General features: G+C 50.2%; 1 protein-coding gene across 1 annotated transcript in view; it reads left to right on the forward strand.

The window, feature by feature from the left end:
* Positions 1-1,430: 1,430 nt before the first annotated feature.
* LOC128060070 (uncharacterized) overlaps positions 1,431-24,842 on the forward strand; it is a 188,897-nt gene continuing 165,485 nt past the window's right edge. The window contains exons 1-9 of the mRNA XM_052652297.1: positions 1,431-1,497; positions 6,159-6,212; positions 7,525-7,685; positions 11,761-11,831; positions 14,272-14,437; positions 14,516-14,647; positions 15,606-15,804; positions 17,416-17,546; positions 22,075-22,175. Coding sequence (XP_052508257.1) covers positions 1,431-1,497; positions 6,159-6,212; positions 7,525-7,685; positions 11,761-11,831; positions 14,272-14,437; positions 14,516-14,647; positions 15,606-15,804; positions 17,416-17,546; positions 22,075-22,175 — 1,082 coding nt within the window. The remainder of the gene's footprint in view (positions 1,498-6,158; positions 6,213-7,524; positions 7,686-11,760; positions 11,832-14,271; positions 14,438-14,515; positions 14,648-15,605; positions 15,805-17,415; positions 17,547-22,074; positions 22,176-24,842) is intronic.

The following is a 24,842-nucleotide window of genomic DNA, read 5'->3' on the forward strand; positions in this document are numbered from 1 at the left end:
GAACGATTCCATTTCTAGGAAGTGTCCCAAATCCGTGCAGACAGGAAGCAGACCACTGGGGACCAGGGACTGGGGTGACGGAAACGAAGAATGACTGCTTGTGGGGGTGGGGGTATCTCCTACGGTGAGGAAAATGGTCTAAAATTGGTTCTGGTATTGGCTGTACAAGCCTGTGGGTATACCAGAACTACTGAACTGTGTACCTTAAATGGGAGAATTGTATGACCTGTCTCAATGCATGTGTTCTCCGTCGTGTCTCTTTGCAACCCCAAGGACCATAGCTGACCAGGCTCTTCTGTCCGTGGGATTCTCCAGGCAAGAATACTGGAGTGGGTTGCCATTTCCTTCTCCAGGGGATCTTCCCAGCCCAGCGATTGAACCTGCGTCTCCTGCATTGGCAGACGGATTCTCTACCATCCTGCCACCCATCTCAAAGGGGTTTGTAAAAAAGCACATGTGGTGCTTCCCTGGTGGTCTAGTGGTTAAGACTCTGTGCTTCCACTGCAGGGGGCACGTGTTCGATCCCTGGTTAGGGAAGTTCCCTGCGTGTCGCATGTCATGCGTTGCAGCCAAAAAAGAAAAAAGAAAAAAAAAGAAAGGAAAGCACACTTATTGTGGAAGCAGGTGCATAAGAGGAGGGGCTAGTCCATGAGACCTGCCGGAGCTGAAAGAGGCGGTAGCTGAGGAGCTTGGCTGCCTGCAGCCCCAAAACCAAGGGGTGGGGGTGGATGGCAGGGAGCCTGGGGGTACATGTGAATGGACCCTCAGGCTTCCCAGAAGACTTGCCCTGCTTCTCTGCTGGTGGTCCTCATGTGTGCAGGAGGGAGGCCTTGGGCCTGAAGCATGGAAATAAGACCCTCAGCTGCTGAGAGCCGTTTCTGAGGCCAGGCTGGCCCTTCTGTTTACTTTGCCCACCCTAACTAAGTACTGGGAATAGCAAACCCCAAATCAGACCTCAGAACTCAGCATGGTGGTAATGGTTGCATAATGTCACGAATATACTCAATGCCACCAAATTACCACTTTCAAATGGCTCAAATGATCAATGTTATGTTCTATCCATTAGACCACACGCAAAAAAGGGCCAACCATGCTACACTGCCTTCTGCCCTGAGAGCTCTATTTACAAGACTTGAAGAGGCAAATCTTTTTTTTTTTCCTAGACAGAAAAGGGATTTTTTTTCCCCCTCACTGATCAGAAGCCCCCCCCTCCCTCCCTCCCTCCTGGGGCTAAGAACTTTTTTAGAGGCTTCTGATTGGCTGGGTCTTTGCCCTGGAAGCCCCCTCCTCCCCTTTCCATCTTCTGCTTGCTGGGAGAGTGGATTGAAGCTGAACCCTCTCCTTTGGGAGACAAGGCTCCTTTCTGAAGCTGTTCAGAGTTATCCTGCAGAGAGAGGCTGGTGGCGTGGGGCTCCCTCGGGCCAGCGGCAATGCCAGCGCCCCTGGGCTTCCTTGGTCTGGTCCTGTTCTGGGTGCTGGCGCGAGTGACTGCAGGGAGTAAGTAAAGCTGCTCAACCCTATTCTGTCGGGGCGAAGGGGCGGCAGCCCAGATCCACTTGGGGTGGTGATGTTATAGCCTGATGCCTGTTTACCAGCCCTTCTGCACATCCTTGGTTTTACCTTTCATGGGGGGAGAAGGAAGGAGAGGTTACAAGTGGGCCCTCGTCTCTCTCTCACTCCCATCTCCCATCAACATCCTCTGGAATCCAGAGTCCAGATTTGAAATCCTAAGTGAGGAAACGCTGACTTCTAGGCTCCCTAAGCCTGTGTGCCAGGATGCTTAGCAGTATGCACGGTAACAATGTGAAAGGAAATTTAATTTGTTGTCTGTTTATTGTGGGAAGGTTTAGGACAGCTCTATCCACTAAAAATACAGTGCAAGCCAATATGTAATTTTAAATGTCCAAGTAGCCACATTTAAAAAGTGTTAGATAAAATTAATTAAAAAAATTTTAAAATTTTATTTATTTTGGTTGCCCTGGTCTTCATTGCTGCGCATGGGCTTTCTCTAGTTGTGAGTGGGGGCTTTTTTTTTAACTTTTAATTTTGTACTGAGTTTAGCTGATTAGCAATGTTGTGGAAGTTGTTTCAGGTGAACAGCCCAGGGACTCAGCCATACGTATGTATGTGTCCATTCTCCTAGCAGAGGCGTCTCTTGTTGCAGGGCACTGGCTCAGTAGCTGTGGTGCGTGGGTTTAGCTGTCCCACAACACGCGGAATCTTCATGGACCAGGGATCCACCCTGTGTCCCTTGCATTGGCAGGTGGATTCCTAACCACTAGGATCACCAGGGAAGTCCTGAAATTAATGTAAAAGTATATTGTAATTGTTCAGTCGCTAAGTCATGTCTGACTCTTTTTTAGCCTATGGACTGCAGCATGCCAGGCTTCCCTGTCCTCGTCTCCCAGAATTTGCTCAAATTCATGTCCATTGAGTCAGTGATGCCATCAAACCATCTCATCCTCTGCCGCCCCCTTCTCCTTTTGCCTTCAATCATTCCCAGCATCAGGGTCTTTTCCAACGAGTCAGCTCTTTGCATCAGGTGGCCAGAGTTATTGTACTTGACCCAATATATCTAAAATATCATTAGAAAATGTAATCAATATAGAAATTATTAATGAGTTTTATTTTCTGTCCTTCGAAATCCAGTGTGTCCTTTATAGTTAGAACACTTGAATGCTAAATGTTCATTGCAAATGCTTGACCTCTTATTAGATATCCTAAAATTTTGAGTTGAAAGAGATGAATGAAGTCATTATGCTTTTTCCTTTGGGAGTGGGGCATGATGAGGTTTTAGTATTGAGTGGAGAAGTACTTATTTGAGACAGTAAAGATGGGAGATATGAAACAGTTATCTCGACCATTCTGGGTAAGACAGAAGTAGGGGTTAAAGTCAAGACATGGATCCTCAGATTATATCAAACAAGATAAATTTAGACATGAGGCAAGACTATGGTGTATTCTGTAGAATGTGATAAGACGAGAGTGGGGCTAAACATGCAAGGAATTCTTGAAAACACTAGGCTTATATCATAGTACTATATCACTTTGGTTTATATAATGTGCTTTGTGGAGAATGACGATTCCATCATTTAATAAAAATTAGCTCAAATCCCCACCCCCAATTCTTTCACATACTAAGTCATTTCAAACATCTTTGAAAATTTTCCACGGGGAGTGGGAGGGAGGTTCAAGAGAGAAGGGGGCATGTGTATACCCACGGCTGATTCACACTGGTGTACGGCAGAAGCCAACACAACGTTGGAAAGCAATAATCCTCCAATTAAAACATTTTAAAAATTTTATTTAAAAGTTTTCCAATAACTGACTTGAGCATAGGCTTTAAATTTTATTAAAATTACATAAAATGAAAGGCTTCTTCATAGCACCAGCTACATTTCAGATGTCCACTAGCCACGTGTGGCTGGCAGATACTTCCCAGACAGTGCAGGTCCCGTCACAACTGTTTTACTCATTGTATTTTCCCCTGTTTGCCTCTCACACAGTTGGTGCTTAGTGAGTCTGTGCTGACTGGGTAAATAAATGAATGGGAATCAGACCTGACTTCTGAGAAGGCTGAAATGAGGCTCAATTTCATTCCTCAGTAGTAGAGATGACATCAATTTCAGTCCATTTCCAGTCTCTCTCTAGAAGTGCTGGAAAGATTTATCACTCCCCAGTTTTCAACGTTTCCCCCTTCTTGGTTGATACGTTTAGTAGGATAATTGAATGGTCTTTGTTCTTCAGAAACTTTTTTTTAAAGCTTTAGATAGGTCTTTGTAAGTGCTTGAAAATGGAAGGGAAACAGACTTGGTTCAAGCAGAATGCCCTCTGAACACCCCTTCTTCCTGGGAGCTTGTGGTAGACTCAGGCTTGCAGGCATCACTGCTCTTGGCTTAGCTGGGCAGAAAAAGCCAATGCAGAGGTTATCGGTGGAACAAAGAAGCTGAATGCTGGATCTGTGCGCAACTGGGAGTTTAACGGTTATGCACGAACATGTTTAATTTGGAGCCCAGGGTTCAAGTGATCAAAGAGTTGAAGGCGAGTTGGCAGGGAAATTGATTGAGTTAAATGTCTTTGAAATGTGGTTTTATTCCATTGATATTCTACTTTAATGCAAAGAGTATTTTGTTGGATGAGCCAAAACATTCAGGGGAAGCGAAAACTCTGCCAAATACCCTACCATTTTCTATTATTGCAAAGGTTTAAATGAAATGGCATAAAATGCACTTTCCCCCCATTTTGGGAAACTATATTTTTCTTAAGGGATTAAAAACAGGCTGGCATATGTCATGATTACCAGTTGAGGCACAGTGGGGTGGTTTTGAGAATAGAAATGCTCTTATTGGAAAGTCATTCTATGAAAACGGCTGCAGATGGACCCCTGGCTAAGGCTGTTCTGAAAGGATATGGATGATGTCCAGGAAATGCCAGGCATGTGGCTGGAAGGAAGGACAAATGAGGAGAGATAGTAGGTGGAAATGGGGAGTCTTCAGGTGAGGGTTGGGACGGGCAGATGGAGAGATGCTGGCCCTTCCAGGGAAGAGGTCTGAGGGCCCCTGCAGGGAAGAGCGTCCTCGGCAGCCGGAGGAGGCCCCTGGCCGTTCTGCTCGCACGCTCGCTGTTCTGCAGCTTGGACAGTGGGTGAATGAGGCATTATGAGATCGACCAGGATGCTGAGCCAGATCTCATCCTTCACTGCCGCAGTCTTTCGGGCTTGCCTTTATTGGTTCACCCATCCCTTTATTCACTCACTTATTCCTTCGTGACAATGTAGTGGTTGAGGCTGTGGACTCAGGATGCCTGGGTCCAAACCCTGGCTCCTCTACTAACTGTGTCTGAGTCTCTGGGCCTCCGTGAAATGGGAGTAATAATCGCACCCACGACAGGGAACTGTCAGGATTGAAGGCGCTGAATAGATAACTTGTTTGGAACAGCGGCCTCTGTGAAATGGGAGTAATAATCGCACTCACGACAGGGAACTGTCAGGATTGAAGGCGCTGAATATATAATTTGTTTGGAACAGCACTTGGCACATGATAAGTGCTTTATGCTACATGTATACATTCATTTATTCATTCCAGTATTGACTGGGAACCAGGCACTCGGGGATACAATTTTGATGACGATGACCAAGATAGTGAAATCATTAACATTTTGATAAGCATTGTGAAGAGAATAGGATGTTAAGATAGGGACTGACAAGGGGGGGTTTACTCTGGACAGGGAGACACGCTTACGCTGGGGTCTGAAGGAGCGTAGGACATGAGAACTGGAGGAAGAGTGTTGAGACCAGAGGGCGCAGTGTTTGCAAAGGCCTTGAGCTAGAGAAGGACCAGCATGGCTGGAGGTTGAGTGGGGTGAGATTCGGCCAAAGGGGCAGACAGAGGCTGGCTGGCTTGGGAAGGATTTTATTATGAATGCGTGTGGGTTGGGGTGGTTGGGGAGAGACTTAGGAGCTCTTACTCAGGGAGTGATGCGATTAGATTAAGGGTTTTAAAACATGACTGTAACTGTTGGGAATGAGCTGTGGACACAGGGAACAGCTGGAAGGCTGCTGCAGTGGTCTAGGTGAGAGAAGATGAGGCTTTGCCTGGAGTGATGGCTGTGGGGGTGGAGACATGAATGGAGAGAGAAGGATGGAGTAAGGGAGAGAGGGATGGATAGATGGATAGAAAGATGGACAGAGAGAGACAGACAGATGAATGAAAGGAGAGACGGATGGGTGGATAGAGGCAGAGAGAGACAGACAGATGGCTGGAGAGAGGGAGGGGTCCACAGAGAGGTGACTGGAGGGAAGGAGGGATGAGCTGACAGAGGGAGGGTGGATGGAGACCTGATGGAATTGGCAGCACTTGCCGACACGTGGGGCTTGGGGTGATCATAAGAGAGAAGGGGAAGCACGGCTTCCAGGTTACCAGCTCGAGCAGTGGGAGGGCAGTGGTATTAGTACCCAAGATGGGGAAGAGTGGGGCGGCTGGAGGGTGCATGGAGGTTACTCCCAGCTCTGCGCGAGAGAGGAGAGCGGGGATTATCTCTTTTTGTCCCCCTGGCCCCTTTAATGTCCTCTTTCCAGAGCAGGTCAGCGGCTCATGGGAGGGGGCTGTTGAACGTCCCCTCCTGGCCTTGCCCTGGTTCCATCCGATTTGTGATTTCAGAAATGCCAGGCTCGCTGGTGGGGCAGGCGGCCTCCTGCATGACTTCCTGCACAGGTGAGTCTCTCTGGAGACCTTATCACACTTCTGGTGAACTCAAGACAGGGCGGGGCAGGGGTTTGAGGAGGCGAAGCTGATCATGGCCAGGTCTAATTAGGGACAACCCCTGAGGGCCTTAGCCACATTCCCAGAGAGACCAGTGGGGAAGAGCAAGACTGGTTCTGCAAAGGCCAACCAGTCGTCAGCATTTAGAGCAGCAAATCACACACTCAGGTTAAAATGTCCTTAAACCATCCCAGCCCTAAAGCCCTGGGGCTTTCCCTCATGCTCTGTGGTCCCCAGGTGGAGTAAAATCTCCAGCCAAGTGATTCTATTTGCATCTTGGGGTGAAGTAGATGAGAGAAACTGGGGGCAAATGGCTTAGAAGGAAGCATTTTTGGAATGTGAGATGTGGTTATATTTTGAGCACAAAGAAATGAACATGAATGTGTTCATTCAATTTCAAAGCCCAGGAGAAGGATGAGCTGTCATAATTAATACTTTAATGGTGTTTCACAATTGGTCTGTGGTCTAAATAGAAGGTTCGGGAATCACAGACTCTCTGCTCTCTAGATCCGATCTACCCCAGCGTACCTCCCCCACCTCCCCACTATCTCCAGTACCTCCACACTAGCCAGTTCTTCAGCGTTGTGTTCTGAAAAGATCAGGGAACTCTATCCAACCCACTCCCTGTCCCTGCTGATATCTACCAAGGCTAGGTGAGGAATCATTAGACAGCCAAGGTTTGGATTCCAGCTCTGCAACCTTGCGTAAGTTAGTTAACCTCTCTGAGCCTTGGTTTCCAACTCTGTAAGATGGAGAAAATAAGAGTACCCACTTCAAAGTTGTTATGAGGCTTCCAAAAGCTAATATAAAATAGATCAGTGGTTCTTAACCAGGATGACTGTATCTACCAGGGACATTTTCCAAAGTCTGGGGACATATTTTTGCTTGTCCCAACTGGGGCGTGCCACTGGCGTCTGGAGATGCTGTTGAGCATCCTATAATGCACAGAACAGCCCCTACAACAGAATTATATGATATCAAGATATTGATACCACGGAGGCTGAGAAACTCTGGAGTGTTTAGAAGAAGGCCTAGCATGCGAAACACTAGGTAACGTTGATTAAGCACTCCTTGTGATTATCTTCATTTTCTTCTTCACTCTCTTGGGGTCTGCAGCCTTCCCCTGAGCTGGGAGCAGGAAGCTCACTGGCCAGATGAGAAGGGAATGTGACAGTTAGGATGCCTAAGTAGTCCAGGTGGAGCTGAGTCTCAGAAGGTGTCAGATTGTCAAGGTGACACCGTGTGCCCTCTCTCTGCCCTCCAGGGTCAGCTGATCCTCACCTCCCCGTGGGCACCAGATACATCTATCACTTTTCCACTAACACCAGCACCAGCCTGCAGGGGGCCCAGGTGGAGGGGAGTGGCCTTGGTCTGCAAGGCTTGGTTACCCTCGATGTACTTGGCCCTTGCCAGATGGCCTTACGGGTGAGTATCACTGAGTAACCAGGGGGTCACGGTGACATGGGGGAGGGCCATGGGGAAGCCATAGCCCCTGAAATCAAATTCAAGTGAGGGCTCTAGAGTAATATCAGAATGTGACACCATTTTGGTTGTAGAGGGTGCCAGGGTAGATCCAGTGTGGGGAGGAGTGGAGATTGAAGGAGTGAAGGGTATTCCTTGGAGCAGGTATAGCCACAGGATGGGATCAAGCTATGTCCTTGGGAGAATCAGTTCAGTTGAGTTGCTAAGTTGTGTCCAATTGTTTGTGACCCATGGACTGCAGCACACCAGGCTTCCCTGTCCATCACCAACTCTCAGAGCTTACTCAAACTCATGTCTATCGAGTCGGTGATGCCACCAACCATCTCATCCTCTGTTGTCCCCTTCTCCTCCTGCCTTCAATCTTTCAAGCATCAGGGTCTTTTCTAATGAGTCAATTCTTTTCTAATGAGTCCGCTGAAGTGTTGGAGCTTCAGCTTCAGCATCAGTCCTTCCAATGAATATTCAGGACTAATTTCCTTTAGGATTGACTGGTTGGATCTCCTCGCAGTCCAAGGGACTCTCTAGAGTCTTCTCCAACACCACAGTTCAAAAGCATCAATTCTTTGGCATTCAGCTTTCTTTATGGCCCAACTCTCACATCCATACATGACTACTGGAAAAATAAATTGAGGGTCACAATTGGGAAAGTGTAGGTTCCAGGGGTGAGCAAAATCAAACAAAATCAAGGCTTTGTAGGCAAAGGAGCAGACTATGATGGACAGCCCAGACCCAGTTGGGGACTCCAGGCCTGCCCTGGGCTTCTCTGTACAGGCATACCACAGAAATATTGCAATTTTGATTCCAGGTCACTGAAATAAAACAAATATTGAAATAAAGTGAGTCACACTAATTTTTTGGTTTCCCAGTGTATATCAAAGTTATGTTTATACTAAATTGTAGTTTATTAAGTGTGCAATAGCATGATGTCTATAAAAAGTACATAATTAAAAAATATTGTTGAAAAAAGCTAGTTATCATCTGAGCATTCAGGGAGTTGTAGCAAGATTAAAGATCACTGATCATAGACCATGCTAACAAATATAATGAGAAAGTTTGAAATGTTGTTAAAACCACTAAAATGTAACACAGACATGAAATGAACAAATGCTCTTGGAAAAACTGATAGACTTGCTCAATGCAGTGTTGCCACAAACATTCAATTTGCACACACACAAAAAAAGGCAATATCTGGGAAGCACAATTAAGTGGAGCATTGTAGAATGAGGTCTGTCTTAGTGGACAGTGGTGACACTGGGTTAGGTCAAAGTGGAATTATGAGCTAGATTCTCTTGGTGGTTGTAGGTTTCTTTTTCTTCAAGATTTTCCTGAAGCTTTCTCATGTTCTTGCAAGCAGAAATGCCTGACTCTTCCCTGGTCTCTTTCTGATGACGCCCATGTGTTTCCTGGACAAACCTTCCCACTCTGCATAAATGGCTGCCTAGTTTCCACTAAAGTCTTATGTCCCATTTGTCATTTGTAAGGGGTTTTTGAACTGACTGGAGTGCTTGCTGATGAGAGTTTCTCAAAACTGCTTTGTTATGTTTTCATGTAGACCACAGGATGGAATCTTTTGCAAGGTGGCTCTGAGCTGCCTCTGACTTCTTAAACTATCCAAAATATTGGTTTTGGTCAGAATTGTCACTTTGCTGTCCTTTCATGTCCATCAAAACTGTAGGGGTTGTTTTTTCTACAGTCTTCACAAGGCAAATTGTGTACTGCTGCAATTTTGTTTGTTTGCTTTGTTTTTAGCATAAAAAAAAAAAGGATACTGTTGAATGTTGGCAAGGGTAGAAAGAAGGGGCTCATTTCAGAGACTCATGGCATGGTGAATTCCCTGGTAGTCCAGTATTTAGGACGCCATGCTTCCACTGCAGAGGGGCACAGGTTTGATCCCTTGTCGGTGAACTAAGATCCCCAAAGCCACACAGTGTGGAAAAAAAATTGTGTCATAAATGGAAAATTTACAGCCACTTAGGCAATCCATTAAGTATATTTTTGTAGGAAAAGGGTGAATGTAAGTATTCAGGACAATGAATTTCACAGATTGAACACTCCTGTGTAGCCACCTCCAGATCAAGAAACCCCCATAACCTCCCTCTTTCTCTCTTCTGGTCCCTTCTCCCAAAGGCTCCCCTGAGTTCCAGCACCATGGATTAGTTTTGTTCGTCTTTGAACCTCTCTTTAATGGAATCATGCAGGATGTTCTCTTTTGTGCCCGGTTTCTCTTATTTTTTATTTTGATTTTTTTGATCATGGTAAAATATACATGATATAAAATTTATCATTGCAACCATTTCAAGTGTACAATTCAATAGCGATATGTATGCTCCTGTTGTGTAACCATCACCACCCTCCACCCCTGGAATGTTTCCATCATCCTAAGCAGAAGCACTGTGCCCCTTAAATGACGCATATATGGTTCATTTATTGGCTACGCTGGGTCTTTGTCATTGCAAGTGGGCTCTCTCTAGCTGCGGTGCTTGGGTTTCTCATTGCCACGGCTTCTCTCGCTTCAGAGCACGGGCTCTAAGGCACGGGGATGTCAGCAGTTGCTGCTCTTGGAGTCTAAGGATGGGCTCTGGGCTCAGTAGTTGTGGCACATGGGCTTAGTTGCTCCACGACACGTGTGATCTTCCCAGACCAGGGATCAAACCGGTGTCCCCTGCATTGCAAGGTGGATTCACACTCTCTGGACCACCAGGGAAGGCCAGGATTAGTTACTCTGAAAACGTGAAGTCACGGGGCAGTGAAACTATGCGATACTATAATGACAGACACATGTCATCATACGTTTGTCTAAACCTATAGACTAGGAACCCTCATTTTTATCAGGGGCTTCGGGTGGTGGTTATGCATTAGTGTAGGATCAGCAGTTGTGACTAATGTCCCACTCTGGTGGGGGATGTTGATAATGCGGAAGTCAGGGTGTACATGGGAAATTTCTGTACCTTCCTCTCAGTATTGCTATGGACCTAAAACTGCGCTAATAATAATAATAATAAAAGTGAAATCAGTCAGCTTAGGGATGCAGGGTTTTAAAAACTTTTTTGTTTTTGGCTGTTCTGGTTCTTTGCTGCTGCCTGGGCTCTTTTTCAGTTGTGACTGAAGGGCTACTGTCTAGTTGCGGTGTGCAGGCTTCTCATTTCGGTGGCTTCTCTTGTTGCGAAGCACGGGCTCGAGGGTGCTCAGGCCTCAGCAGTTGCCACTCCCGGGCTCTAGAGCACAGGCCCAATAGTTGTGGTGCGCAGGCTTAGTTGCTCCGTAGCTTGTGGAGTCTTCCTGACCTAGGGATCAACCCACACCTCCTGCATTGGCAGGCAGATTCCTTAGCACTAAGCCACCAGGGAAGCCTGGGATGCAGGTGTTAGGGGTGATTTTATTTTCCATCTTTAGAGAGTCCATCTTCTTTAGCAATAAGTACACACATGTGTGAAACCATGGTGATTTGGGGACATCCAAGTCTTTTATTCATGATGACAAAGCATTTTTTGTTTGCTTTGCGATCCTAGTTTATTTTTGTTTATACTGCGTAGCCATATGAATCTCTCAGTCAAACTTCCAGGGCCTTTTGGGGAAAAATGAGAAGCTAATGGGGCTTCCCTGGTAGCTCAGCTGGTAAAGAATCTGCCTGCAATGCAGGACACCCAGGTTCGAGCCCTGGGTCGGGAAGATTCCCTGGAGAAAGGGATAGGCTACCCACTCCAGTATTCTTGGGGTTCCCTGGTGGCTCAGCTGGTAAAGAATCCACCTGCAATGCGGAAGAAGCTAATGAGAACTTTCTGTACAGTGAGTGGGGAGCGGAGGGGCCTGACTGTTTAAATTATTTACCCTGGAGATATTCAACAGCTACCACCTGACATTAGAACCTTCTGCTCAAGGGGCGGATCTCCCTGCCTACCCCTCCCTCACCAGCATGAATCACGAGGGGGCCCAGAACTACTTTAGGTGGGGGAGGGGGTGCTGGTGTGGTCCTGGAATATCCCAGGAGAGGTCATCAACTCAGCGCCTCCTGCTTCAGCTCCAGCACTTCCAGCTGACATCCATCCTGGGGTCCAAGGTAGAAGTTCTGAAGCAGTCAGAGAGTCTGAGGTAAGACACTGGGCCTTGCTCCCCCTGGGGCTGCATATGTGAGCCCGGCTCCCTTTTCCGATGGCCACTGGGCACTGGGTGCACCAGACTGTATTGAAAGAATCCAATTAGGGTAACCCCTCTACAGCAGAGAAAGGCCATTTTGGATCAAAGTTCAAAGAGGATTCCATCTTTGTTTTGACCTTGTAAACACCCAGGCCATTGATGAGGACCACTAGGGGTTGTTGTGATGTGGGAGCCTTAAGTGGCTCCAAAGAGCTTTGGATGGCCTTCCCTTATCTGGACGAAGAACTCTTGCCCCATATTTACCTGGCTGTCACTCTCAGCATGTCCAGATTTTATGTTTGCACAGCACCCTCTGGGCTTCATCCTTAAGAACATTCTGGAAGACACTGGGCACCCATTGAAGCCTGCCCTTCTCCTCCTCCCCCATGCTGAGATGGGGGATTTTCCTGGAGACCCATAGCTTCTTTCTCCCTTCCCCAGCCAAGCTCCCCTTGGTGACCCAGCCAAGCCTGGAATTCTCCCTTGGCGTGTTTCCCAGGGACTCCTGACAGTGGCTTCCTGGCCACAAAGCTCAGTCCAGCCCCCAGTCTGAAGACAAGCGCATCTCTGCAGATTCCTCTTCCTTTTTGATTGCAAATTCATTTGTTAAAAAAAAATAATAAAGCCTTTGTGCAGGGATACAGGGATGGGGGAGCTGCCAGGGGCAAATGGATCCCCACTGAAAAGCTTAGAGGGGTCCTCTCTGAGGGGGCAGGGAGGGCTATTGTCCCTGGGGAGTCTCATCAGAAATGCTAAGTCAGTGCGCAGGGCTGTCAGCTCCTGGAGAGACCAGACTGACATTAGTTATTCTAGAAGGGGCGGGAGCCATTAGCATTTCTCTTGAGGCCTGAGGCCCTAGGGGCTGCCACGGTGGGTGGGGGGCAGGGGCAGACTCCATGAGGAGCTGGGGAGGGGTCAGTGACCTCCCTGGGGAAGTTCAGTAAGGACACTTGTGTCCCCCAAAGTTCTGCTTACTGGCTGGTTGGTGGGGTTTGGGGCTTTGCCAGTTTCCCCTTCATCACGGGGCACCTCCCTCTTCAACGCTCCCCACACAAAGAAGAGTACTCCCCAAGCCCTCACCCCCAACCTGCCCTATCCTCTCCCTCACCAGGCCATACCAGACACAGGCTCCTGGTCTGGGTCAGGTGAGGGGCGACGGGAAGAGCACTGGGCTCAATTCTGGACCCAGCTCCTCCCAGACTTGCTGTGTGATCCTCTCCGGTAGCTCTCCCTTGCTGGGCCTTGTTTCCTCCTTTCTACAGTGCTGGAGCCTAAGTCGCTTCTGCCGTGGTCCGTGTGGGGATTGGAAAAGAATTTCCAGACACCAGGCAGAATGAGAGGAGAATAAAGTTTAGCAGAGTGGGAGACCCTGATAGAACAGCAGGCTGGCTCAAGGGAGAGCCGAACCTTTTTGCAGGCGAGCAGTCACTTTTTTAGAGCCTCAAGACAGAAAATTCCTACTGGAAGGGTGGCATTATGTGATTGGTTAGGATGCTACAGGGTGGGTAATAAGGTTGGTATTTTACCTAATAGGGGGTCACGGTTAGATCTGGAGGCTCATGGCAACAATTGCTATGGGGTTTGGTCAGTTCCAGAGATTTTTAACCTGTGACCTTGGTGCTGCTGCTGCTGCTGCTAAGTCGCTTCAGTCGTGTCTGACTGAGTGCAACCCCATAGACGGCAGACCACCAGGCTCCCCCGTCCCTGGGATTCTCCAGGCAAGAACATTGGAGTGGGTTGCCATTTCCTTCTCCAATGCATGGAAGTGAAAAGTGAAAGTGAAGTCACTCAGTTGTGTCTGACTCTTAGCGACCCCATGGACTGCAGCCTACCAGGCTCCTCTGTCCATGGGATTTTCCAGGCAAGAGTACTGGAGTGGGTTGCCACTGCTTTTTCTGACCTTGGTGCAGGGCTCCACAACTTCCAGCTCAGGGTGTCTGAGACCGGTGACCCCAGAGCCATCCTGCCTGGGTTCGAATCCCAGCTGTGGCCCTGAACAAGTCACCTTTTCGCTCAGAGCCTCAGGTTCCTTCCTGAATATATAACGTGAAAGGGCTGGGAAAATGAGAAGTTTTGCAATGCAGGATGCCCTGGGAAGCTCGGCTTTTTCTTTTTTTTCAAGCTGGGTTCACCCATTTTATTCAGGTGGCGGCAAGGCTGAGAGTAGCTTCAAGCATGGACTTGGCTGTCTTTTGTGAGGTTTCGTTGAGACCTGGCTGGAGAGCTGAGCTGAGTTAGGAAGCCAGGCCATTTGAGCGGGGTTTGGGGATAGCTGGGTGCTTCCTACGGAACTGACCTATGGGAGCGGCCCACGCTGGAGGGGCAAGGTTGCGGTGGCAGAGAAGAGGTGGCCTGGGGCCTTAGATGGGCCTCCCTGACGCCCGCCCCCACGCAGCGCTGTCCTGGGCCGGGCGCCACTGCGCTTCGTCCTGCAAGCGGGGCGCGTGGTCCGCCTGTGCCCCGCCCGAGCCGAGCTGCGCTGGGCCCTGAACGTGAAGCGGGCGGTGCTGAGCCTCCTGCAGGGTCATCCGGGTGTCCGCGACCCCCACACCGTGGAGGAGGTGAGTTCTGAGTCTTGAGAGCCGGGTGGGTGATGGAGTGATGGGGAGCAGGGCGCTGACTGGGTCCCACTCGCCCAGGTGGACATCCTGGGCAGGTGTCCCACCACGTACCAGCAACTCGGAAGCAGGCTGCACAAGACCAAGGCCCTGGCGCGGTGCTCCCTGCGCAGGGTGCGCGCCTCCCTGCGCTCGCAGGCCCTGCCCGCCGCCGCTGAGGAGGTGAGAGCGGGGCTCGCCCCCCGCCCCTCCCGCCCCCCCCACCCCTCCAGCCCCGCCCTGTCCTTCCTTCTTGGCCCGCTCCCTGTTCTCTTCTCCCCCTTCCCAGGCTCTGTCCTTCCCCTCCCCCACTCCCTCATCTCTCATCCTCCTCTCCCCCACCCGCTAAGGCTCCGCCACTTCCCCGTCCCTCCTCTTCCGTCTCCTCCTCTCTCCTCCATGGTTCCCTGCAGATGAAAGTGTTGTGTAAACAGTTCAGTTCAGTCGCTCAGTCGTGTCCAACTCTTTGGAACGCCATGGACCACACCCCATGGAGCACACCAGGCCTCCCTGTCCATTACCAACTCTAGAGTTTGTTCAAACTAATGTCCATTGAGTTGGTGATGTCACCCAACCATCTCATCTTCTGTCGTCCCCTTCTCCTCCTGCCTTCAATCTTTCCCAGCATCAGGGTCTTTTCAAATGAGTCAACTCTTCGCATCAGGTGGCCAAAGTATTGAAGTTTCAGCTTTAGCCTCAGTCCTTCCAATGAACAGTCAGGACTGATTTCCTACAGAATGGGCTGGTTGGATCTCCTTGCAGTCCAAGGGACTCTCAAGAGGATTCTCCAAAACCACAGTGTAAACAGTAGGCATCTATATAAGGATAGGAGGTGATCACTGTTAACATGACTAATACAGAGTCTCAGCATCTAGAAGCGGCTGCAGGCGCCGGCTTTCTTCATTTTCCAATTGAGGCTTTATCTTTCCTCCCCTTGGGGTGACCTGTGACTGTTCTTTCTTGCCTCCCTTGGTCTCCCACCTCTGTCTATGGGGAGGGGGATCCTGAAGCTCCAAGGTATCCCCAGTGGGCTTCCCCCAGCCTTGCCTGTTGCTACCAATTTGAGGGTTATGGGGGGTTCCCTTACTCCCAAGGCCTGCCTGAGCCTCTGCCTCTTCCCCACATGGTCCAGCAGTCTGGCCTGGCCTCCCATCTGACCTGCGTCCAGAGTTTGCAGGCTGGTGTGCTGCGGGAGGCCTCCTGCACGCAGCTGGACACTGCGGGGCCGCTCTCAAGGGAGGCAAGTGCTGCACTGATGTGGACCTTTTCCTCGCTCTCCCTGCGGCAGGAGGTACCCCAGGACCCGGCTGTCACAGGTGATGGGGATAGGGGTGGGGGGGTGGCCCCTGGACCCGTAGGTGAGCCTCCCAGTCTCCTCTGACCAGAGGGGCTCCAGCAAGCAGAGGCTCCACTGCTGTGTCCCTGTCTGGACACCCTTGAACACCTTCTGAAAGTGGCCATTGTCAGGGTTGGCCTCTTTTTCTAGAAGTTTCTGTCGGCTCACATGGCTCTCAGGCTTGGTCTTGGCTTCCTCTCTGGGCTGTTCTCAGGGGAGATGGCATCTTCTGGTTCCCAACTTTTGTGGGAGAATCTACCTTACCCCTGATGACCCTACGACTTGACCATTTTGGGGGCAAGCTGACTCAGGTTTCCTGATTTTCTGGAAAGTTCCTGACAACATAGAGCATCCCCTGGTGCATGGTTCCCTTCTATGAGCTTTGTACAGAGAGAAACAAAGCAAGGCATGCATCTGAGGGAAAGAGACATATATTTTTTCTACGGTGAAAAAAATGGCTGTCTCCCTGAATCAGGAAATAAGGATGGTTAATTCTTACTGCTGACAGTTTGGAAGGATTTACTGTGGGCCAGTATCTGTGCTGAGTGCTTTATGTGAATTATTTAATTTAATTCTCATCATGACCCCATTAGGAAGTTACTGTTGTTTTTAGTTATATTTTTTTCACTGAAGGCCAAGAGGTAAAAATGACGTGTCTGAAGTCACAGAGCTAATGAGAGGCAGAGCTGGGACTTGGGCCTGTGGGGTCTTTTCTACAGCCCTGGTGGATAATCAGGTTTGTCTCAGAGAACAGACTCGCTGCCTGCACCAGCCCAGGGAGAAGCCAGCAGATGGGGACTGAAGCCCCAGGTCTCCCCAGCATTCCGTTTGGTTCCATGGAGCACAGGCTGAGATCCTAGGCTGACCTGCCCCCCGAGGCTCCCTCAAACACAGACGCTGGCCATGACTGGGGCATCTAGTTTCGATACCTGCCTGTAGGTTGACCATTGAGTTGAATGAGCTTTTCATTTTTTTTTTTTTTAAAACAGGTGTAATTGAGATGTAATTCACATACTGTGTAGTTCATGCATTTAAAGGGTCAGAGTTGTCCATCCATCATCAGAATCAACTTTATGACATTTTCGTCACCCCAGAAGAAACCTTGTACCCTTTGGCCATCACCTCCTGTTCCCCCAATTCCTGGCAACCACGAATCTACTTTCTACCTCTAGATTTTCCCATCCTGGACAGTTTGTATAAATAGAATGAGGTAGTATGTGACCCTTTTTTATAACTGTCTTCTTTCACTTCCCATAGGTTTTTCCTGTGGGATGAACCTGTCTTCCCAAGGTTCATCCGTGTTGTAGCATGTATCAGTTTCATTTCTTTCACTTGCTGGAGGAGGTTTCCATGTGTCCTCTGGCAATCCCCAGAGGGTTTTGGGGGCCCCCTTATTGGGCCCGTTGCTTACTGATGGGCGCATGGACCGTCTTTCGCTGTCAGCAGTAATGCTGGCATGATTTTCTTGGGTGTGTTCCCCTCCCCTGTTGCCAGAAACATACTGGAGGAAGCCTTGGCGGGTGTGGGAGTGGCTCCCAGGCCTCCTTCCACTCACTCTGACATTTCCCCCCGTGCGGTCATCCCTGCCAAGACCTTCTCACTTCAGATTCACACGGTGGAGACTTAGCCCCTAGCAGCTTGTTGTACGAGTGGGAGGAGACACCGTCCCAAGCTACGGTGGCCACAGGGGCTGCATCAGTGAGGAGACTGTGCCTGGCTCGGGCCACAAGCTTTGAGGTAAGTGGCTTCTCCAGCCCTGGGGCCCTGGGACAGCCTCTTCTTCCTACCAGATCCTTTAAGGTCTACTTGGTAGAATACTCAATATTAGTGCTGCTGTGTGCTGTTGGGCAGGTTATGCACTGCACAGCTGTGCCTGGTTGTGAAAGCAAGAGGAAGAATTCTAGCAGGTGTGTGCAAACCTGACCTAGTGCTGATTGGATAAAAGCCTGGAGGAGGCCTCCTTCTCATCGGTCTGTCTGTGGGCACATGGGCCTTTTGGGCCCCAGACTAGCCTTCTGAACCTGGCCTGTCCTAGAGATCTCTCAGGACACACACACACACACACACACACTGCACACGCACACCCCCCCACACACAATCTGGAGGATGAAGTGGCAACACACACACCCCCCCCACATACCCACCCCACCCAACACACAATCTGGAGGGAAAAATGGCAACCCACTCCAGTATTCTTGCCAGGATAATCCCACAGAGAGGAGAGTCTGGTGGGCTGTAGTCAGTCCATGGGGTCACAAAAGAATCAGACATGACTTAGTGACTAAACAACAATGAATACACACACACAAGAATATACTGAGACTTCCCTGGCAGTCCAGCCGTTAAGACTCTGCACTTTCACTGCTGAGGACCTGAATTCGATCCCTGATTGGGGAACTAAGATTCCACAAGCTGCACGGTGGCCAAAAAACTGGAATACATTGAATTTGTATAAAATAAATTGAACATGTAGTCAGTAAATATAGACTATATATATGTATGTATTGAAGACTCATGCATACACACACACATTGTACATTTTGCGTGTACATAGCAGAGACACGCTTGCAGCTGTTCTTTACTGTTTCAGGGACCGGGAGCCAAGGCCCCAGCTCATTGCTCTCTAGAACCCCTGACCTGGGGGGCTTTGTGGGGGTCAGAGAGCAGCCCAAAGGAGAGGGCCCTCAGCCCCGCGAGGTGGTGCTCCATGCCTGTGGCTAGAGGGTGACAACTGGCTGTTTGCCCAGGCATCCTGGCCTCCTGACCCCTTGGGGCGCCCCACGCACTGTCAGATGCTTAGCCGCCTCCCTGACCTCTGCCCACCAGTGTCAGCATCACCTCCAATCCTGTCACAGTAACCCAGTGTCTCCAGATGTTACCTGGGTCCCCTGGGGAGCACGCTCACCCCCACTGAGAGCCACTGCTCTGCCTCCTGTATTCCAACCTGCCTCCTTCCATCTGGCCCCAGAGCCTCACCCCCGGCCCCCTGACCGGGCATTTCCCCAGCAGAGGCAGCTCAGGGCCAGGCATGTCGCGGGCCTGTCTCCCCTCCTGCAGCCTGGCAGTGCTGGCCCCAGAGGGCGCGGGGCGGCTGTCCTGTCTTTATAGCGCTAACAAGGAAGCAAATTGTTCCCACCAGGGAGGTCCCCTGGGCTGGGGTGAGTTGCTGAGGACTTTGTTCCTGAACACAGCTTCTTGGGGATGCCTGAGTGCACATCAGCAGTGCTTCGCATCCCTCTCCCCGGGAGAGGGCCCACCGGTTACCAGGGGGATGGCCCGTGGGCTTCGGCTGGGAATGCCTCTGCCCCACGCCATTGTTGGTGGGCAGGAGACAAGATGGGTTTTTCGGTTTGGAAACAAAACCTGGGCTTGGGACTCAATAGAGAGCAAATTCCCCAGCCTGACCCTCTGCAGAGAGGCCCCAGGGATTTCGATGTGGGGGGCAGAGGCCTGGGGTGGCTAAGAGCCTGGTGGAGTGAAGGAGAGGGTGGGGAGAGAAGGTGGGCAGGTCAGTGCCCCCGCGCCCCCAGGCTGCCAGGGAGGACGCCTGAGGAGGGCACAGCTCCTGACCACTATCTGGGGTACTCAGAATAGAGCACCCACATCACAGACACTGACTCAGCACCGACTGTGTACAGCCAAGTGTGGACAGTGGTGTGCCAGGCTGGCTTGTACAGACTTGCCAGAGCTGATGGTTAGCCTCTGGACATCCTGCAGCTTGGTTGCTAAGCAGACATCACCAGAGATGAAGTTATACTCTAATGAGAGCCTACTGTATAGCATGGGGAACTTTATCGGTGGTCTGTGGTGACCTAGACGGCTGCTGGAGCTAACTTGCTTCAGTCGTGTCTGACTCTGTGACCCCCATGAACTGTAGCGCACCAGGTGCCTCTGTCCATGGGGATTCTCCAGGCAAGGATCCTGGAGGGGATTGCCATGCCCTCGTCCAGGGGAATCTTCCCAACCCAGGGATTGAACCCAGGTCTCCTGCATTGCAGGTGGATTACCCTCTGAGCCACCAGGGAAGCAACAATACTCCACTTAAACAAAGGACTGGGAACTTCCCTTGTGGTCCAGTGGCTAAGACACTGCACTCCCAATGCCGGGGACCAGGGTTCGATCCCTGATCAGGGAACTAGATCCCACATACTGTAACTAAAGAACCTGCATGTCATAGTGAAGATCAAAGATCCCGCATGCTGCAACTAAGATCTGGTGTAGTGAAATAAATAAAAATATTAGAAAAAAATTAAAACAACAAAGGACTGTTATACCCATTTACAGTGAAAATGAATCATATTCAAAACGAAGGTAATGAGTACTCAGTATCATCGTCTGCTAGTTATTTCTCTGCATTTTAATCTTTGCGCTGGTGGTCACTGGCATCCACTGTGGCTTAGAAACAGGGCGCAGTGGCTTGCTTCCGTGCAGCAACTGCACGTCCGCCTTCAGTGATGGCACCTGGGCTGCTGGTAATGGCCACAGTGGGGGTATTGATACCACGGGAGCTGTTAATCGGGGCTTTTTATCTCCCCTCTCCAGGGCCTTGAGTATAGGATGCTGGTTAAGAGCGTGGGTTCAAGTCTCAGCTCTGCCACTTAGTAGCCCTGTGGCTGCTGTCACCTGCCTTAAGTGCTCTGTTAAGTGAGGAGAGTCACGGCCCCTTGTAGGGTCAAGGTCAGATGAAGTGGTGCCTGTAATGTGCCTGAACAGTGCCTGGCCCACAGTGGGGGCTCCACGCAAAGCAACCATTGTCGTTGTTATTACTGTTGTTCATCGATGTTGCTGAGGAGGGCATGGCGACCCACTTCAGCATTCTTGCCTGGAGAATCCCATGGACAGAGAAGCCTGGCGGGCTATAGTGCATAGAGTCACAAAGAGGTGGACATGACTGAAGTGCCCACATCCACACACCCACACCAGCTCCACCAGCAAAAGTCACATAGTCGGGATGCTGCCTACCCTGGGGGCAGACACTCTGGTGGGAGGGTTGGCCCACGAGGCCTGTTTCCCGTTTGCATCCGGCTGTAGTCAAGCTGTGTGCATGGAACTCAGTCCCAGCCGCTGAGAGCAGAGGAGGCCTGAGTGACGCAAGCCCATCCCTGCAGCCGTGGACCCCCGGCTGGGTGGGGTGAAGACTCACTCTTGGCCTTGCCCAAACCCAGCAGGAAGCCAGGAACCTCATCACTCTTTCTGTGGCTTTGGGTTTGGGCTGAGGCAACAAATCTGAGGCTGAGGGGGCACGGAGGAGGGAAGACAGGATGTGGGGCCAGCATCCCAAACCCCCTATCTCCTGAAACTCCTGAGAGGTGTGGGCTCTGAATAGAGTCCTTTATTTCCTCGAGTGTTTGGAGACTTGGTGACTGTGCTGGTCAGACCTGTAGACAAGGGGTGAGAGCTGCAAACCCCTGCCGATTAGCCATCATCACTGTTCATAATTCTGAAAAACGTTCACATATTTTTTTAGTTGGAAATATCAGAAACTTTGTGAAATATGGTAGGACTCATTATAATAATTACGATCATTGTAACATGTTATTTAGTTGCTCAGTTGTGTCTGACTCTCTTGCGACCCCGTTGACTGTAGACTGTCAGGCATCTCTGTCCATGGGATTTCCCAGGCAGGAATACTGGAGTGGGTTGTCATATGCTTCTCCAGGGGATCTTCCTGACCCAGCGATCGAAACCCCATCTCCTACAAGTCTCCTGAATTGCAGGTGGATTCTTTCCCACTAAGTCACTGAGCTTTTATTAGAGCATAAAGTCCACGAATATACATGCCATCTCTCCTTTTCACCCCCGTGTCCCTGGCCCAGGTATGCCTGGCACATAGTAGGTGCCCAATAAATGCTTGTTAAACTAAAAAATAAAAATGGGCCAGCCTGTGTGCCAGGTGCTTGGGATTCAGTGGAAAGAAACCCATATGAGCAGCCTCATCTCTTTGGGTCTGTGAAGCTGTGGGAGATACTGGAGTTCCTACTTCTCTGCAGCCATGTTGATGGCTCAGCTGGTAAAGAATCTGCCTGCAATGCAGGAGACATGGGTTCGATCCCTGTGTCAGGAAGATCCCCTGGAGAAGGGAATGGCGACCACTCCAGGATTCTCACCCAGAGAGTCTCGTGGACAGAGGAGCCTGGGGGGCTACAGTCCATGGTGTTGCAAAGAGTCGGACACAACTGAGTGACCAAGCACATCTGGAGACGGGGGGATGGATGAGGTGACCTTTGGGGTTTGAGTCTCTCACACTGCCCCCTCTGATTTCCAGGCCACAGAACTGTTCCTGACGCTGGTGTCTGAGCTCCGAGGCCTCTCTGTGGATGAGCTCATGGAACTCTGGGGACTTTCCTTTAAATGCCGAGACAACTGGTAAGGGCCTGTCCCTGAATTGGGGGCTGGGCCAGGAGTTGGCTGAGGGGTCTTGGTGGGGCTGGATAAGCTTGCTGCTGTCCTAGGTTGCCATCGAGAGATGGACAGTGACATTTCAGCTCAACCCTGTGATATGTTATCTCATTCCTGACTTGTCCTTCAGTCTGGGGACATCTGCCAAGAAGACGATTAAGCAGGGAGCTTGGAGGTTCCCACGGGGGCTGGAGACTGGAGGCTGCAGGGCCTGGTGGGATAAAGACAGGCATTGTTCCCTCCCAACACAGGGTCCCTCTGGCAGGGAGCTGGAATTAGCATTCCAATGCGCCTTGGGTTCCCTTCTGCTGGGAGTGGGGGGTGCTGGGCAGGGCTGGGATCCACCCCCACACCTTGCTGATGTGGGGCCAGCAAGGGGTGTAGAGAGACCCCAAGGGTGGAGGGGAAGTTCTGAGGTCCTGCCTCTAGGGGCAGAGGACTGTAGAGGGTCGAGGGGGGAAACCTGTAGCTCCTTTCCCAAGTTCAGCTATTCAATAGGCCCACAAGATCCAGATTTCAGGTCTGTGAGCTTTTCAAAGGCTCTCAGATCTTGAGACCTGAAAAATATTTTATTGACTCAGAAATAAGAAAGAAATCCCCCCCCCAACCCCCTGCCGCCCACCATATCAACATTGTTGTTTAGTTGCTAAGTTGTGTCTGATTCTTTGCGACCCCATCTTAGCCCACCAGGCTTCTCTGTCCGTGGGATTTCCCAGGCAAGAATGCTGGAGTGGGTTGCCGTATCTCTGTCCAGGAGGTCTTCCTGATTCAGGGATTGAACCTGCATTACGGGCAGATTCTTTACCACTGAGCCACCAGTGTGTTAATCGCTCAGTCGTGTCTGACTCTTTGTGACCCCATGGATTGTAGTCCACCAGGCTCCTCTGTCCATGGGGATTCTGCAGGCAAAAATACTGGAGTGGGTAGCCATTCCCTTCTTCAGGGGAACTTCCAAATCCAGGGATCAAACTCAGGTCTCCTGCATTGCAGGCAGATTCTTCAGACAGTCTGAGCCACCAGGGAAGCCCGTGAATCAACATTATCACATGTCTATTTGAACGACTACCAAACTTAATAGCTAATAACGCACAGATACCTTCCAAGGCTTTTATCTGTATTCACTCATTTAATCCTCACAATGACCCCATGAGGTAGGTGGTTGTATTCCTATGTAACAGGTGTAAAAGGAAACCAAGGCACAGGGCAGTTAGGAAACTTGCCCAAAGTCACACAGAAGAGTTTAGATTTGAATCCAGGTGGTCTGTGCTTATCCATCAAATTCTTAGGGTCTTAAATAAAAGTGATAGTTGACTTGGGCACATTTTAGCTGTCTTTGCTGTAGGGAGGGGCCTCTGAGTCTCCATGTGGAGTTCCCTACTCCCCTGGTGACTCACCCTACTTGTCACTGGGGATATTCCCACAAGTCCCTGTGTCTCGCTTGTCTACCTAGATGTTAGGAGTCAGGGAGGTGGGGAGATTATCCCCAAATCTAGAAATTTCCAAGACGACTGATACTCTTGAGAGATTTCTCTTGCCCTCACCTCCTCCTCCATTTCTGCCCAGAGCCTGGTTTTCCTGGGCCCAAATCTCTAAGGGAAAGAGAGGAAATACAAGGGCACGAGATGGGAAGTGCAGGTGGGATATCTCCAGATGAAGAGGCTTGTGGTCCTGAGGCCTCATGATCATCTTGGAACTGGCCCAGTCATGAGCATTCCCATTTTACAGATGAATAAATTGAGGCCAGAGACTGTTTACAGGCAGATGGTGTGTGTGAGTCGAGGGTGGGTGGGATGCCCTCTGTGGCCATGGATGTCACTCATCAGGGTTGATAAGGTGGGGGGGCCAATCCGCTCCACCCTGTGTACCCTGCTGCCTGTGTGACCCCAGCCCTGGGAGCCTCCCATTCCTACTGTAGTTGAGGCACCCACCCCCATTCAGCCATCATCTCCCCATTTAGACTCAACACTGTGCAAAGGTTCAAAACCTTTCCTGAACATACCAACCTTTCTGTAATTTCAAAAAAAGAAAAAGGAAAGATTGTGATGTTGGGCTGAGAGCATTAGAGGTTTAATGAGGGGCTTCTGTTTAATGCGGGGCCACCTGCCAGTTGTTGACTCCTGTTCTACACAAGGGATTCTTATCCTATGAGGTGAGTGTGGTTGGTTTGGGGAGAGCAGAGGACTCACATCACCCCAAACTGCTGTGTCTCCAGAGTGGGCTGAATTGCCAGGGCTTAGAGTGGGCTGAATTGCCAGGGTTTAGACTGGGCTTCCTTGGCAGGTCAGAGGGTAAAGAATCTACCTGCAATGCAGGAGATTCGGGTTCAATCCTTGGCTTGTAAAGATCCCCTGGAGAAGGTAAATAGCAACCCATTCCAGTGTCCTTGCCTGGAGAATGCCATGGACAGAGGAGCCTGGTGGGCTACCATCTGTGGGGTTGTACAGAGTCAGATACAACTGACCGACTAACTTTCATTCAGGGCTGCTGGTGTCTCCAGGGCCCTAAGAGCACAGAATCCCGGCCAGGCTGCCTGGGTCTGGCTCAGCCCCTTTCTGGGTGTGTGAGCATGGATGCATCCCTGCCTTACCTCTCTGAGCCTCTGATTGCTCCCAGATGACCAGAGGCTACATGAGG

This window comes from Budorcas taxicolor, chromosome 2, assembly GCF_023091745.1.
Source record: "Budorcas taxicolor isolate Tak-1 chromosome 2, Takin1.1, whole genome shotgun sequence".
Taxonomy (NCBI): Eukaryota; Metazoa; Chordata; class Mammalia; order Artiodactyla; family Bovidae; genus Budorcas; species Budorcas taxicolor.